Below are 18131 nucleotides of genomic sequence, written 5' to 3'. Positions count from 1 at the left end.
GCATCCCGCCATTAGTACTAAACGCATCCCAGTTCTAAGCGTATATTATTTTATATTTCGCAAGAATGTGAATTAATAAAAACACGCTTAGTTGGGCTGAATTAGGGTTCAATTTATATTTTTGAAGAAAATGAAACAGTTTTATGCTGATGTTTTCCAATTTTGTTTTTGCTAAGGGCCAGTATAATTGTAAATTTGACATTTTGTCAGTACGAAAATGAATAAATGATTTGAAATTGATATTTTTTTTTTGTTCATATAATAACATTTTTCACCCATCATTTTTTTTTTTCATTTTACAAGAACAAAAAAATGAGAAAAAGGCATTTGGTAGAGTCGAATCAAGCATTAGTTTAGAAAATGAAACACATTTGAGACCGAGTCTTTTTCGTCTGTGTTCTCGCCGGGGCCCAGTGCAGTAGAACTGTAACTTTGACATTTTTTTAAGCATAATTGAATGGCTACCACATCTATAGCCCCTTATGGATATTATATTATCTTACTTTTCTGAAATATATATATAATTTGTTACTAATTTGTTAATATTTTACTAATAGAATTGCTTGTTAAAAACATAAAATTATTATATTTATATATCCTTTATAATAATTAAATCAGTTTTTAAATGATGTAAAATCTAAATTTGTATTTGAGATAACATATTATAATATATTATTACTGCTTTAACAGCTTAATTGTTTGTTTTGGTTAAAAATAACAAGTACAACAACAAAAACCTTTAAACAAAAACATTGGACATCAAAATAAAAACTCATATTGACTCTTGTTTTGGGCATAAATCCAACAGTACTAACCAAGCAAGCAATATGCTTTCCAAGCTGCAAAATGCCAGCGGCATGCTGCACAAATAAAATAACAAAGTAAACAACGCGGTTGCTTCCATTTTTCTTGTCCTTTTTTTCTGTCTTTCCTATTCCTTTGGGATGAGTCCGCAATCTTTCTTTCGCGATTCCTACGTAATTTCATTTGATCGTCACCTTTTATATCTCGGTGTTCGTTTTATTAACTAATCTAGCTAGATTTCTTTTGCCACCAACAGTTTTTTTTTAGTTTGTTGTAATTTTATATTTGAATTCTGCAGCTATTTTATTATTTTTCAGCTTTAGACATCTCATCTTGGAAGACAGCTAGCTCATCAGCTGCTTCAAATTTGCAGCATAACTGGCCCATGGAAACAGGAAAGAAGCACTCTAAAGGCGTTAATGTATATCATTTATTATTACCCATCTCAGCACTGTTATCAACCACAACCTTCCACATACAATTGAAGATCCTGGGATGCAGAGCTGAACAAGCCTACGAATGCAATTCTAGCAGCCTAAGTCCCTTCTGCCAGATTGTGAATCAGCATCCATATTTTATCCCATCAGTCATTGTCTTCAATTCCTTAGCCTTTTCATATCGGTAGCATTGATGATGATTCTTTTCAGCGAGCTCCCGCTCTGGCCACTATCCCTAGTTTCTGCATTCTCAATGGCCGCCGCTTACATTTGCACAATGTCGGACTCTTTGAAGCCTCTCTTGTCAAGCTCATCCCTTGTCAATCCTGTCAGATAATAGATTGTATAACTTTGGTGTTTGACGTTTTAGTATTTCTAGTAGATATATATATCTCCATTTAATTTTGTTATGTTATCTTTATCTTTAACCTCTCATTGTTGAGTCATTGTTGAGTGTTATTTAAAAATCTCACGATGTTCAATCATTTGGATTAAAATGAGGATCAGGCTACGGTACCACAGTGGTACCGTGCCACATCCTTTGTCTTTTATGGCTCCAATATTGTAAATTTTCATATAACCCCCTTTTATTCATTTTTATTTAAACTTTAATTCACAAATATTAAGTTAATATATATTACATCCACATGAACATTTTAGTTAGCACCTTATACTATTTATTATTTACAAATTCTTATTATATATTACACTTATATCACAATACCCCCTCTGTGAACCGAAATGCCCATGCCGAACCCACAACCCGACCCGGATGCTATTTCCATTTCCGGCCACTTCACCGGCCAAGGTTGGTACCGATCGGAAGATCGTGCGATGCCGGTCATCTCCATGCCAATCTTGTCGCCGAAAAGCGTTCGGAAAGCTCCCGATTGAAGCCGTGAAAAGCCGCGGAACCGCCGCTTCAATTCGCCATGATTTCTCCGGTTTCCAGTGATGCTATCACTTGAGTTTTGCTCCCCACAATTCCCTCTGTATTTTCCGACCAATCACAGCCACCGGGGGGAGCCTATTTGCCGTTGATCGGTCATTGAAGGATTCACGACTTTAGGAGCTCGATCTGGCGCCATCACCACACGTGAGAGGTCACCACCACCACCGTTGGACTCAGCTCGGCCAAAAGTGTCTAACTCGAGTTTCCCGTTGCCGTCAGTTGAAATCCGGTCACCGTTGGTCGGCATGGGTATTTCGGTAATGTTCACATGGATGCAGTTGAAATTAATTTAATATTTGTAAAGTAAAGTTTAAATAAAAAAAGAGTGAAAGGGGTTATATGATAATTTTCCACAAAAGACAAAAGGAAGTGGCATGGTGCCACTGTGGTACTGCAGGCTGATCCTTAAAATGATATCTAGTCTATCATGAAATGGGATTCGTTTGACAGAGTGATTCACAACTACCATATCAAACTTAGACCCATGTATTCCCGTCTTTATGTCGCATAAGCTGGATTTTATCTTACAATATTTCTGCTTACACTACCTCACTACATCAATTATCATATAAACATTTACAGACGCAAATGTCCGCATGTTCTAAAATGCGAATTCGGTAAAATATTATAAGAAAAAATTTATTATGTTGTAAACTGATGAATCATTTTACAACATTATAAAAATCTTTTACAGCATTGTAAAATCTTAAATCTATATTTTAAAAAAATATGAACATCTTCGCTAAAGAAAGACTCTGTTATCATATATCAATAAAAGTTCATCCACAACTATTTTGAAAAAGTAAATAAAGATTGATGAAGTGTGAGAAATTATTTTGTAACAGTCCCAATTTTATAATGAAAATTCTCCTCTTTAGCTTAGTGAAGAATTATGACGAACATGACTCTACTTGTATTTTGTTTGGACCGATAACTAACACATGAATAATATAGCTGGGTTTATTGACGCTGAAGTTTGGTTTTTTTCTTCATAATCAAATAGATCATACATAGCTTTCCCAAATTTGACAATGCTACGGTCTAAAATGTAATCAGAAAGCATGGTTTTTTTCAGTTTGATTTTTAAAGAAACAAATGCTGTCTCTAGCTTCTTTGTTCGTTTTTGCATTATATGGTTTGAGAAATGGCTATCTGTTACTGAGCCAAGAAGATAAGAAGTGAGTTTAGTGCTATATAAAAAATATAAAAGATGGATTTGTTGAGAATCCGAGAGAGACGTGAACCTCAACCATGCGGTCGTTCACTACAAAAAGATATCATAACTTGTGTAACTTTCTATGAAGCTTCACAAATAACTTTTATTCACCGGTTTACCAGCGCATTTCCTTCTGCATTGCCGCGACTTCACCTTACTTACGAGGGCCTTTGGAAATTACACGGTAAGTGTTAGAAAGGAAAAAGGCATTTTTGCGCGTGGGCCCTTCAATGTAACTTCCAAGATGCTTTCAAAATTGAATGGGATGTTTATGCAATAATTTGAGAATTTCCTCTTGCATCCTTGCTTTCACCTAACACAGGGTCTTGGGATTTTGGATAGGAATTTGGAAATTGCTCGTACAGGGTCACCGTGTGTCGAAGAAAGTGATAAGCCCATAAAGGCATTTTTGTTGGACTGCCTAGCCACGAGTGCACTAAACAAAATTGTACCAGGACAAATTAGAAAATTTTAATAAAATTACATTTGGTGTTGTCCTATTAAACAATGAAAAACTTATTGGAGGAGGAGATTAGCCACCACTGATAATTATGGGTATCCATTCAAAACGAATTTAGTATTGTTACAATTTTCATCGGAGGATTGAACAATACTATCATATAAATATAATCAGGCGCATGCTAAAATGAATATTTTGTTACTGTATATATTTTTGTAAGATAATGATGCGTTGATTTATATCTCCATCTAGAATCGCTTGTTACTCAAGTCATTGAGGGTAGTGCTGTTGATCAATTCCAGAGTTCGTGTGTTTATTTTAAATTATTTTTATTCAGTTGTTGTGAATATAATTTGTACTCACGATTATCTAAGATAAAGTGAGTGTAATGAATGAGATTTCTCATCTTTATCCAGAACCTATTATTGAAAAAAAAAAAAAAAGGCTACTAACCACAACAAGATTGGAGAAGCAGAATATGTGATACAAAAACTCTTTATCGATGTTGACACGTTATCAGTGAGTTACCCTAATGCAGGGTTGGGCATTCGACTTGGTCAATAAGAACTGAATAGTTCAGAAAATATAAACGAATTGATTTTTGATTTTTTAACCGAACTGAATTAAAACCGAGCTATTTAGTGTTAAAATAAAATAAAAATAAAAAGAAAAATAAAAATAGATATAGATGTGTTGTTGATGCAGGAGGTTATTTGAATATTTTATGATATTTTGATATTTTTTATTTTAATCAGTGTCTTATTAGCTATTTGTTTATAGATATTATTTCTAGTTTAATTGTGATTCTGTTTTCCTATTTGAGTTAAATTGGGAAGTAGATTTTTACCCATTATAAATAGAGAGGTCTTATCATTATTAATTTAATTTAGTTATTCAATAAAATCCTCTATATTTTGTCCCGTTGATGGGATCGTTGCCCTTATCCTTAACCTCACATTGTTGAGTGTTGTTTAAAAATCTCATGATATTGAGTCATTTGGATTAGAACGATATTTAATTCATTACAACGTCGAGTCATTTGGATTAGAATGATATTTCGTCCATCACGAAATCAGATTCGTTTGACAAAGTGATTCTCGATCACCATATCAAATTAGACCTATGTATTCGCATCTTTGTGTTGAGTGAGTGGGATTTATCTTATAGTATTTTCACTAACACTACCCCACAATTATCATATAATCATAAGATGTTAGCATTTTAAAAAATGTAAATTTAGGATTTTACAACATTGTAAACTGCTAAATTACTTTATAGTGTTGTAAAATCATGAATCTGCATTTTAAAAATTACAGACATCCTTATCGGAGAAAAACTCAGTTATCATATATTAATAAAAGTTCATCTACAACTATTTTGAAAAAGCAGATAAAGATTAATGAAGTCAGAGAAATTATCAAGCTTTGGTCCCAATTTTATAATGAAAATTCCCCTTTTTAGCCTAGTGAAGAATTCGGGCAAACAGAATCTGGCTGCAATGTGGGTTGATTCTGCACTATCAAATAATTAAATCATACATAGCTTTGCCATAATTGCAATGCTACAGTCAAAATGTAATTAGAAAGTATGGTGTTTTTTCATGTTTGATTTTTAAAGAAACAAATGTTGACTCTAGTTTTTTGTTCCATTTCTGGATTATATAGTTTGAGAAATGGCTATTTGTTGCGAAGCATATATCGATCAAGAAGATACGAAGTGAGTTTAGTGGGAGGATCTGAGAGAGACATCTGTGGGCCTCAGAACATAGCTTTATTTAAGATCTTGACACGCATGCAATTATACATTCCTCACCTGATCGTTACTCAATAACTTTCACTGAAGCTCTCCAAACAACTTTAATTCACCAGGTCACCTACGCATTTCCTTCCGCATTGCCGCGTCTTCACCTCACTTGCACGGGCCTTCGGAAGTTTTGGTTGGAAATTATACGATAACTGTAAAGAAAGCAAAAATGCATTTTTTGCGTGTGGGCCCTTCAATGTAACTTCCAAGATGCTCCCAAAATTCAACCGGATGTACGCAATAACTTGAGAATTTCCTCCTGCATTCCAGCTTTTCACCCAACGCGGGTCTTGGAATTTTGGATTGGAATTTGGAAATTATACATGCACGTTCACAATGTATCGAAGGAAAATGATTAACCCATAAAGGCGTTTTTTGTTAGACTGCCTGGCCCGGAGTGCACTAAACAAAATTGTACTAGGATAAAATTAGAAAAGTTCAATAAAATTATATTTGGTGTTGTCTTATTAAACAACTTATATTTGGCATTGTCTTATTAAACAATGAAAAACTTATTGAAGGGGAAGATTAACCACCACCGAAAATTATAGGTATCTGTTTAAAATAAATTTATTATTGTTAGAATCTTTATCGGTGATCGACCATTGCAATCATATAAATATGATCATTATATGATCTATTGTAAAATTCTATAAAATGAATATTTATTTACTATTTTTTTTTTTTGTAAAATAGTGATATGTTGACCTATATCTCCATTAAGAATCGCTCGATCCTGAACTCATTGGGAGTAGTGTTGTTGATCAACTCAAGAATTCGTGTGTTTATTTTAAGTTAGTTTTATATTTTTACTCAATTGTTGTGAATATAATTTGTGCTCACGATTACCAAAAAAAAAAGAACTAATGGCGTGTTTACTAAACGAGAATCGGGATAAATTATTTACTTGAGCTGTATGAATCAAAATCAAAAGGAACTTCATTCCCATTATGTGTTTACTTTATCTTATAATTGGAATTGACTATTACAATTTACTTTACTTTATCTTAGAATTGGAATTGACTATTACAATTTACTAAAATACCCTTTGTTAATTGTTGTCCCTAGTTTTTTTTTTTTTTGAGAACCTTAGAGTAATTTGTATTTATTATAATACCAACAATAATAAGGATAAAAATAATAATAACAATATTATTATTGAAGATCGCGAGGTGAAGATTAGATGGTGAAGATGAAGACGATGAAGATTTTGGCAACCAGCAGCTACTTCATAGAAGAAGTGTCGAAAGGGAGACGACCAGCAATGATGTGCTCCAAAGACGATGTACCAAAATAGAGACGACTAGTGACACTAGATCCCGATGCCAATGCTATGATATTGTGACCAGCAATGACGTGGTGTCGATGCAGTGATTTCTTTTTTTTAATTTAATGGGGGTATTTTTGAAATTTAGAAACTTTAATGGGTCAAATTTGGTAGTTTAGGGTATGGGAGACTTATTCCCATCCCCAAGAATTAGTCTCTTATTCCCCATTTTCAATTTGATGTGGGTCCCATGATTTTCATTCCGATTCTCTGATGCAGCGGAAGTTTAAAGTTCAAAATATTCCGTTGATTCTAGAGAATACCAGAATAAAAGAACAAACTAAATTCACGTTGATTCAAAAGAATAACACGAATTTAGGGGTTAAGACTCGTTGATTCCGCAGAATACTGAGAATTAACTAACTCAAATACTCACACAAATATTTGAAAATTGAAAATATTATTGAACTCGAATATGCCTTTAAGGCTACAAGATAGGACTATTTATATTAGTAACAATTATCCTAAACCATGAAGAAAAAGGAAAATAAAGTTCTGAACTAGAAAGGAAAATTAGAAGTCCTAAACCTTAGTTAAAAAGGAAACACATTCTAGTATAAGATGGATTCCTAATCTGCATCATTCTCACACTTATTTTGTAAAGTAAACACTACCAATAATTCCAATTCCAGATTCTGATTTTTCGATTCGGGAAGTAGACACACATAAGAATAGTGAATAAGATTTCTTATTTCCATCCAAAGTTCATTATTCACCAAAAAAAAAAAAAGGCTCACACACAACAAGGTTGGAGAAGCGGAACAGATGATACGAGAACTCTTTATTGAATGTTGACACGTTATCAGTAAGTTATCCTTCAAGCTCTCTAATTTCTTTGAAATTAAGAGATTTGTTGATGTCACTGACTATCTCTTCAAACTTTCCCTAATACCCATCACCCAAACTCAAGATTATGCCCCTAGAGGCCTTCTTAAAGAGTCAAAATCATTTTTTCTTTTATCATCAATAAGTTTTATTTCAAAGGTATGTTTGAATCCTCATAAAGAGCTTCCTCGAGCTGTTGATGAAGCAATAAAGTCCTCGTATCTTTACTCTCCAATCATTAAAATCATTTTCTTTACTCAATGGACTTAGGTGTTGCTAAAGATGGCCAACAAGCATGTCGCAATTGAAGTTAGTGTTGGGAAAATATGCTCTTTAAAAGCATATATATTTATTTAATTGTAATAAATAATTTTTCTGATTAATAAAATAAATGAGGTATTTTATTTAAATATCTTAATCGAATTAATATTTTGATTAAAGTCCATTTAATCATATTATATGTATTATGTGATCACCATGTGGATTCACAGAAGACATAAATACAAATTATCTTATGATTAAATAAATTTAGTTCGGAGTTGATAAATAAAATTGGGTACTTTATTTAGGTATAGACTGTAATAAATTCATTGAATGATTTGTCTTAATCATGTATGAATTTATTGATGTATTACGACTATATTGAACAGGATCACATATGAGAGTTAATTAACTTTGTAATAACTGTCAAACTTATTAAATCTATAGGCATTGATTTTACTGCAATCTTAATCTTGAGTTAATTATGATTTCATGATTGTAATTGTTATTCCATTTGAGTTACCAATGGGCATGACACATACTTGTACTCTAGATTACCCGGTATCTTATAGATTAACAATATAAAATTTGTACAACACATCTCTTGATGAGTTTTCGGCACTTGATCATAGAATTCTCTGGCCAGAGTGTGTCAACATATTTAGTATGTTGAAAATGATCATTAGAAAAGACCAGTAAGTATCAAAGAATAAGATGTAATTAAATCGATTAGACAGTTGAGATGTCGATTTAATTAACGATGTGGTACAAAGGATTATGTAGTAAAGAAATCAATGTGACTTGGGACGAATTATTATTCAAGCATACAATTATGGAGGTAAGTTCCAATCTTTTAGTGAAGTAGATTTGGAATTAAATAATTGGGCTAGTTTAATTATATGCCTAATTATTATAGCCACTATTGTATGTTCCTAAATGATTCCCGGGCTAGCTCATTTAATTGACTGCACCACTACTGGATTAATAAGCAAGATAACTAGCTATTTGGGTCAAAAGCCTAAATATATCATTTAGTGGGAGGCTCCATTTAATATGCTTGTATGTAAGGGGCTTCATGTTATTTTACAAGATGGGCCCCCTATAGAAAAAGCAAGTAACGTGGCTTTTGATTTTCATTATTTGGAGCCTAGGATTTTCACTAAAGGGAGATATAAAAAAGCTTATTTTCTCCCAAAAGAAGGAGAGCAGCCACTTTATACAGATCAAAGAAAAATATTTTTCTCTCTAATTTTTTAGAGAAAAATTTTCTCGTGCTAGTTGCTTTAGTGGTGAAAAAAGCGCTCACACATCAAGTGCAGATCAAACCTGAGTCATAACCTGGAAGATCATTGGTGACAGTTCGTGATCTAACAAGCGTGGTGGTGACGGATCGTGATCTAATAGGAGTGGTGGTGACGGATCGTGATTTAACAGGAGTGGTGGTGACGGATCGTGATTTGGGAGCCTAAATCACTTCAGCGGAAAAAGTCAAATCAGATTTTCAAGGTACGATTTCTAGATTATAAATTCTTATATATTGTATGAGAGCGATCTTAAAAAGGTTTTATAAAAATTTAAAAAAACTGATTTTTCTCTAACAATTAGGTCATTTAATAGCTTGAGAAGTGTCGTGCCCTATTTTTTTTTAGGCCGAGCACGGCCCATAGCATGAACCTATACATGTCGTGTCGTGGGTTGTACCCAACAAAAAGCAGGGGTGCCTTTTTTTTAGAGGGTGTATCTTGTGTGCTTTTTCAGACCCAATAGTGCTTGGCGTGCTTTTTTAAATCCATGTGCCCTTTTTTCAAGCCCATGCACTAATAATAATAACAATAATAATAATAATAATAATAATAATAATTTTTCTTTAAAGATTAACATTTAATTATTAACTTGAACTTACATAGAGTTATAAATCATAATCCGTAATAACAATAATGTTTATAAGTTTCAAATTAAAATATAATAATTAACATCTCATGAACACAATTATATAACTATATTATAATTTTGCAATGACCAATTATAATACAACAATACATAAATCTAATTCCATAGACCATGGTTATGATTGATAAAAATTAAAATTATAATCTTGGAATAATGATTACAAGAAGTTACGACTAAGAGATATCAATTATAACAGCCTAGTTGAGATGTATAGTTAACCATAATGATGCAAATTACACATAAATTTATTTGAGCTACTAATATGGTACTTGCACTTGAACTCCATTGAATGAAAAAGTAACTTTTAATTTATCATAAAACATATGTCATTCATAATTTTATTTTTTTGTGTGTAAATGTGAAAAACATTTCATTCACAGATGAAAAATGTCTCCTGTGACTAATTCGTGATTTCATAAATGAAATATTACAGTCATAAAAGTTTAGGTCTATCATTTATAAAATCGTGATATTGATAATTTTATTTGTTAAAATCATGATATAATTTATTCATTTAATAAATTATAATCACAAAACAATTGGAATATTTTTTTTCTTGAAACTAAGACTTAAATTAACTTTAAAAAAACCTAAGGTGATATTTGTCAAATCATAACATTTGATGTCTACTTTTCGTTAAAATTATTTTATTATGATATACTTTGGCCTGCATACTATTGATGGCCCATGAGTTGCGAGCTAGCCTATCAATAAAGTATGTTTATTTTAGGCCTTTTCATGTGCCATGTTTTACACCATCTCCAATCGTGTCATGTTTTTAAGGCATATGTGACTAAAATTCTCAATCCAGCTCAGCCCGCATGTGTGCCGTGCTGTGCGCCTTACCAAAACATGATTGTTCCATGCTGTTCCCACGTGCCAGATGTTGCTTGGCCCGGTGGCCATCTCTAGGTGCTGCCATTCCTTGGGTCAATCAAAGAAAGAACATTGCGCGCTTTCATGCCAGCCGCTTGCAACATTAAATCGGTAATCAGATCCCATGTAATTACTCTGGAGATCAGTTTGATTGATTAAAGAAGGAAAAATAAGAAGGCAAGGAATCTAATAAATCCAGTACAGAAAGAAATGACACAAAGATTTATGTTGTCCTGCCAATATAGGCCTAATCCATATAAGAAACACACTCAATGGTTTTTTATATTTCCCAGCAAAAAGTTAGGAAAACAAGAAGAATACACCTATTTTCGCTTCGTGAATCCCTAGACCACGTTTGCCTTCAGTGGAAGTTTCTTTTTACATTTTCCAAACAACTTATTTCTACAGAAAGGAAAAGAATCAAATTAAACTCTATCATCAAATTGAACTAGCCTCTAAATCTCCAAGAGTGTTGTTGCTCCAGCAATTTGCTCTTTTCATGGACAGCCAGACAATGAATCGCCAAAGGGATGAAGTGTATTTCCCCCACAAACTCAGCACAGAGATTCCTGAGAGAGAAAGGGCTGCGACTAGGGACCACATCAAAGCCATGCTTGAAATGCTGAATTTCCCGACACTTACACTGAACTTAGGCGTGACCTCATCCACTAACATGACATAAACAACGCATATGCAGATCACAAAAGAAAGGAGGATTGTTCTAAGTTTTAGCCGCCACACAAGTATGATAATTGCAGCCATAGCAGTCATAAACCCAGCCGAATTGAAAATCATCAGGTAGACAACCGTTGGTAACTTACCAGATATAACGTCCTTAGCATCAAATTTTTGACCTGCAAGGCATGCATATATGATTTGCTATGAGAAAGGAAGCAGGCAAACTGCAAGATTACAGCTAATAAAAAAAATTGCCCTTCTGTGAATATAGTAATTTTATAATAAAAGAATCTCTTATCTTAATAAAATAAGAATAAGTTAAAAGATAAAAAAAAAAATGTATAGATTTTAGTGTAATGTATTTTGTCATAAGCATTCCTTTAAGATAAAATTTTCTTCATAAATAAGTTTAATTTACCTTGAGGATGATTTCCTTTGACAAAGCTATTTGGCAAATCACAGGTTGCGGCGAAAAAAGCCGTAGCAATCATTCCTAGGACCATCAGTATCACGTTCTTCGTCTCTATGGGAATCCAGAAGCCACTAGTGGTATCGATGGGGAGTTCTGAAACAGGTGCAGTTTGTTTCCGAGCTGCAGCTCTTTCGAGGATCGAGCCAATTTCGTTGGAAACACTATCTTGAGAATTGGCTTTGCATATATCCAAGGCTGTCTGTCCCTGATTGTTCTTGGAATCGATTTGAATTATGTCGCTGGAGGAACCCTCAAGAAGTAGATTCACAATCTGCAATTATTAAACATCATCAATAGGCGGAACTAGGCAGAAGCCTGGGCAGAGTGGGGAAGTAGGATTTTAGTTGAGGGGATCATAATGAAAATACCCAAGACTTACTTACGACATAATAGAAATATTATTTTGTTATGTAAATTATGGGTCGCGCTGGATATGCGCCTACTCCACACAAATTTTTCTCTACATTTGGCTTACCACTTTTTTAACCCACTATCCTTTATGATATTTCTCTTGGCCTTAGCAACTTTCGTAGCTATCAATCTAGTCCTCCAATCCTTTAAAGTCGACCCTAAAAGTTGTGTGATTTGTGTAATTTCGCGAGTGTGAGAGAGCACAGAGCAGGGAGAGCTTACCACGATTAATTTGTTCAATGCAGCAAGATGAAGAAGACTGTTGCCCTCCTTATCTGTCGCATTGAAAAGATGCTCCCGGTTGTGTCTCTTTGTCTCCTCCACCAAGATTTTAAAAGCATCGATTTGAGAACTCTTCACTGCAAGGATAAGAGCTGTCTCGGCATCGGAAGTCAGCTTTGCAAGGGATTCCGAGCATGCTATTTCCCTAAGCATGCCAGTATCGCCATTGACAGCTGCTCTGTGTAGCGGCGTCGTCAACCCGTTGACTTCTACAACACTACCAGTTTGGGGATCAAGCTTTCCGAGGCAGTGAATCATCTCGCCATCCCCTTCCACGGGGGCTCTGTGCATTGATGTGCATCCATTCTGATTCTGGGTGCTGTCCTTTTCCTGGACTTTGTCCTTTTTGGCTAACTCTATCAATTCATTAGACATGATTGAAGCTGAATCTGGGTAATTCTTCTCTCCGGTGTTTTCTTTCTTAAAGTGAGCCGGTGAGGTTATATTTTTGGCTTTCGCCGCCTTTATTTTATTCCCTCTCTATAATTTAACTTATATTTTTTAATTTCTTTATGCTTTTAGTTTTCGTTTTAAGGTATTATTGTAACGTGATTAAATTAAGCTTTTTTTTACTTTTTTTTAAAAGGTGAGCTACTTTGTCACCAGTACCCCATTTGACTACAAAGGCGTATCGGCATAACCCTTCAAATTAATGATATAGCTAAAAACTAAAGGTTCATATTTGAGATTAAGGTTGAAAATAAGCTGTTTATTTCATAATCTGTGATAAAAACTGTTAGCCTAAAGGGCTACACATAATGTAATTTTGATGATAACAAACATGTGTATTAAGTGATTTAATAAATATTGTATTTCACATTTTCACTAGTTTTTAAAGGGTAATATTTATGCAAGTGAATCAAGTGAAATCAAGCTCAAGACATTCAACGGACAACGACGAAATTAAGAATAAAGTTTAGAGCTCAACGGACAAATTATTGCGATAAAATTCTTGTAAAGCCGGTATGATTTAATTGATGCATGATTTAGCATTTGAGAAGCTCAAGAGATTAATTTAATTAATTACTTTTCATAAACTAAAAGGTTTTATTGTTATAAGGTAGAGTATTTTGTGGATTTGAGTAATTTGGACTTAAATGAAAAGTTTTGCAATCTTTGATTTTAATAAGTATTATTTTGAATTTCGGAGTTGGACCTTTTTGAAAAAAATTTCAAATGCTTTGGGTCATACTATAATTTATGAACATTTTAGACTAAAGTGAAAGGTTTTGAGAACTTTGAAAAATATGGGTATTATGTTAAAATTATGAAAAGGACCTCTTTAAAAAATAATAATATAGTTGGGGTCATATCATAATTTCAAAAAGTTTTGAAATGATAATTATTATTTAGAAATTATGAAATTTGACTTATTTGTAAAGTTTTATAACGTTTTGAGCCATAGTATAATTTTAGTGAACATTGTTACTATAGTAAATTCAAAAACAACGGTAATATCACTGTTCTGAGCAGCTAGCTGGATAAATCAAGCGGCTAACCGTTTGATTGCGGGAATTTGTCTATAATAGATAGTTTTCGGGCTTTAACTATAAAAACTCAACTCCAATTTCATTTTAATAACTAATGCAAGCATAAATAAGATCATTTAATATATGTTGAGCTTCCAAATAACAAATTATCATAGATTGAATCATTGTTGTGCTATTATTTGCATATCCACTTTTAAAGAGAGTTTTTGTTGTAATTTTCATTTCTTATCAAATTGTGAATGTACAAGTGTGAGAAACACTTGGGGTGAAGAGATTGAGGAGATAATCTCTTGATTACAAATGTTCATTGACACTTTGAAAGTCAATTGTAAGAATTTGAAACCTTGGAAGGCTTGGATAGTAAAATCTTCGAGCTTGGTTGGCTTGGAGGCGTGGATGTAGGTGGGGATTGCCGAACCACGTAAAAATTCGTGTGTTTGTTTTTCTCTTCCCTTACTCTTTTATTATTATGCTTGTTTGAATTTATTGTTTTCTATTCCATTAAGCCATTAGATTGATTTATTGTGCGAATTGTATTACATAAGTTTTAAAATCTCAATTCACCCCCCCTCTTGGGTTGCATAACTTGCATTTCAAAAACAGCGTTTGATAAATTTTATAAAATCTACTTATTTCATAATTTTCTCGATTTTGGTAGTAACTTTTAAAATCAGGTAGGGAGTTGCTTATTATAACCAACTTATTAAATAAGCTGCCACATCTTTTTGAAGTTACTATTATAATCTTAATTACTATTTAAGCAAAAATAATTATATCATATTTTTCCATACACTCTAATACATAAACCATTAGATCTCATATTATCAGCACAATCAAATTACTCCTACAACTACTATATATTCTCTCCAGTATTAAAGTTTTGACATAGTAAGTTCATATTTTTTTATATTGTACTTGTATTTTTTATAAGAAAATTAAAAAGACTTGCATATAATTATGTAATTTTATTTTGAACTATGAACAATTTCACATGAAAATTTACCGTAACTTTTTAAAATCAATTCTAACCATGACCTTTTAACATTTAATATATTTATATTTTTTCTATAGTCATGATCTTTACTGCAACAAGTTTAATGTGAAAATAATGCATATTACTTTTTTATTTTATCTAGATTATATATTAGTATGAAGTTTTAACATATTTTATGTAACAAATTATTAAGTTTTTTTTTCACTTAATATAATTTTATATGTTTTAAAAAGAAAAGGACACGTCTAAACATTATTAAACAGACTTAAAAAAATAAAAGGTAATTTAAACTTATGTCTATTTTAATTATTATATGATAAAATAACAAGTTTGTAATAAAATTTACTAAACGTATATACACTACTTTTCAAACTTATAACAACCGCAACAACACAGTTTACCAAACACCAAACTACTTTTTTAATTAGTTGCTTATTGTATCCGCACAGTAGAAGCAGCTTATTCAATCAGCAATTGTAATCCCAAACTAACCCTAAATTGATAAGGACAAAATTTATGACGGCATAAAAGAAAAATAAGAAAAAAGTACAAAACATCAAAATTTTATATTTCAAGCGCCCATGCACAATAATAAGTATTTTTGTGATTTTTAAAATAAATTTTGAACCTGAAATTTTTTAATACATTCTCCCCCATTGCTTTGCGCCGACGATTTGGTTGTGCGGATCAGTGACTTACAAAATCACATCATTTTAAATATGTAATTAGTTCTATATAGAGAAAACTATAATTTAACTGAATTAGAAAGAAAATGACTTTTGCGATTTTTGGCTTGTCTTTTAATGGCTCTGCCATTACCTCAAATTTGTTACAGAGAAGATGGAAAGGATGCTAGAATGTAACAAAATTTCGGAGATAGGCACATGGATGTTTATTCCCCATGAAGCGGAAGAGAAATTAAAAAATTGTTAAAATATTGAACTAATTTAGAGGATTTTTTTTCCCATGAAAAGGTTATTTTATATAATATGAGTATATGATAATACTTACTTCATGATTTATGAAAATGTATCACATTTTCTTCCAATCTGAAAACGATCGGAAATTAGAAAAAGGAAGTTCCTCCCGCCCAGGAAAATTTCTATGAAGCTAACAAGGTGACATTTCCTTCAGGCTTAAGCACACGTTAGAGAAAGATTGGAATTCGGAAATTCAAAAAAGGAAGCTTCCCTTCGGCAATATTGATGGGATGAACGGGTACGTGTATGGGAATGCTTTCTACATCACCTCGGTAATTACTCACATTTTTAAATAAATAATATTTTTTTTCCTAGTAATATATTATTTGACTCAAAAAAAAATAATACTGAATAAAAAATAAAAAGAAGTAAGGCTGGCCTGGTCCAAGCAAAGATTTATTGAATATAAAAAATAGATCAGTCAATGGTTCATTTGCTTATTGTTTGAAAACGTTTCTTTTTTAAGCTTTGGTAACACGTTTATAATATGGGTCCGTCTACAGTTCATGTAACTTACATGTGCCCTGCCAAATTTCATTCTATTCCCTATACTTTATATTATTTATAACGTATTTATAACTTATTTATAAGTATCATAAACTTTTAGATTATAAAATTTCGTTTAATCCCTTACACTCTATTTTATTTCATTAAAACTCCTAGAGTGCCAATTCACCCCTATAATTTTAAATTCTCAAAACAAACTCCATTTAATTAAAAAATATAATTATTATTAAATGAATTATAATTATAATCATGATAATTATTTTATTATAATTATAATTTTTAAATAGATTATTATTATTATTAACGAATAAAAAAATATTATAATTAATTAATCTATTAACAATAATTAATAATAATTTTTTCGTTAAATTGTTAATAATAATTAATTTTTGAATAATAATAACATTAAAAATAATTAAAATACAAAATAATAATTTTGATAAAAATTAATTAAGGATTTTATATTAATTTGTTATAATTTAACTCATTCTAATTTTAATTCTAAGACAAAGTAAACATATAAATGGCAATATAAGTCATTCTAATTACGATTCCTGTAATTCAAGTAAATAAATTATTATGATTATGATTTCTTATTTTGATTCTAACTCATTATGTTTCTAGCTGATTTCGATTCATTTTTAGTGAATAAAATTGTAAACCACGCTATATTCAATTAGATCACTCTATATTATTTACAATTTATTCATAAGTATTATTAATTTTATAGTGCATTCACTAAAATAGAATCGAAATTAGCTGGAAATATAATGAGTTAGAATAGGAATAATTAGAATAAAAAATAGGAATTGAAATTATAATAATCTATTTACTTGAACTGCCGAAATCGTAATTAGAATTAGTTGTATTACCATTTATGTTTATTTTGTCTTAGAATAAAAATAAGAGTGAGTTAAATTGTAACAAATTACTATAAAATCCTTAATTAATTTTTATCATAATTATTATTATTAACAATTTAATGAAAAAATTATTATTATATTTATAATAAAATAATAATAATTATTATTATAATTCATTTAGTAGTAATTATATTTTTTAATTAAATGGCGGTTATTTTAGGAATTTAAAATTATAGGGGGCGAATTGAAACTTAAAGGGATTTCAATAAAATACAACAGAGTATAAGGAGTTAAACAAAATTTTACAATCCAAAAAGTTTTATAATACTTATAAATAAATTATAAAAAATATAGAATATAGGAGGCTTAATGAAAATGGACAGGGCAGCTATAAGTCACATCAACCTAGGCGGGCCCTTATAATATTCATCACTTTATTATTTAGTAATTGTTACATCATTTTTCTGTCACCGAGTCAGCATTAAGATCAACATGTCATGGACGACAGTTGACTGTTTTTCCCATTTTTCTAGGCTTCTAGCC

The 18131-nt window shown here is 31.6% G+C and overlaps 1 protein-coding gene across 2 annotated transcripts; it reads right to left on the bottom strand.

Moving 5' to 3' along the window:
• Positions 1-10718: 10718 nt before the first annotated feature.
• Positions 10719-13251, bottom strand: LOC102627117 (uncharacterized). Of its 2 annotated transcripts, XM_052434241.1 has the most exons (4): positions 12695-13251; positions 12008-12332; positions 11365-11765; positions 10719-11005 (listed from the first exon to the last, which is right to left on the bottom strand). In XM_052434241.1, exons 1-4 carry the CDS (start codon positions 13127-13129, stop codon positions 10994-10996), a joined length of 1173 nt encoding a protein of 390 aa, XP_052290201.1. In that variant the 5' UTR covers positions 13130-13251; the 3' UTR covers positions 10719-10993. The 2 variants fall into 2 exon arrangements, with proteins under 2 accessions (XP_052290201.1, XP_006490189.2); XM_006490126.4 differs by lacking the exon at positions 10719-11005 and having other exon boundaries at positions 11167-11765; positions 12695-13250.
• Between the last annotated feature and the right edge of the window lie 4880 nt (positions 13252-18131).

The sequence above is a fragment of the Citrus sinensis genome, chromosome 9 (assembly GCF_022201045.2).
Source record: "Citrus sinensis cultivar Valencia sweet orange chromosome 9, DVS_A1.0, whole genome shotgun sequence".
Classification (NCBI taxonomy): domain Eukaryota; kingdom Viridiplantae; phylum Streptophyta; class Magnoliopsida; order Sapindales; family Rutaceae; genus Citrus; species Citrus sinensis.
This window is presented reverse-complemented; position numbering and strand designations above follow the sequence as displayed.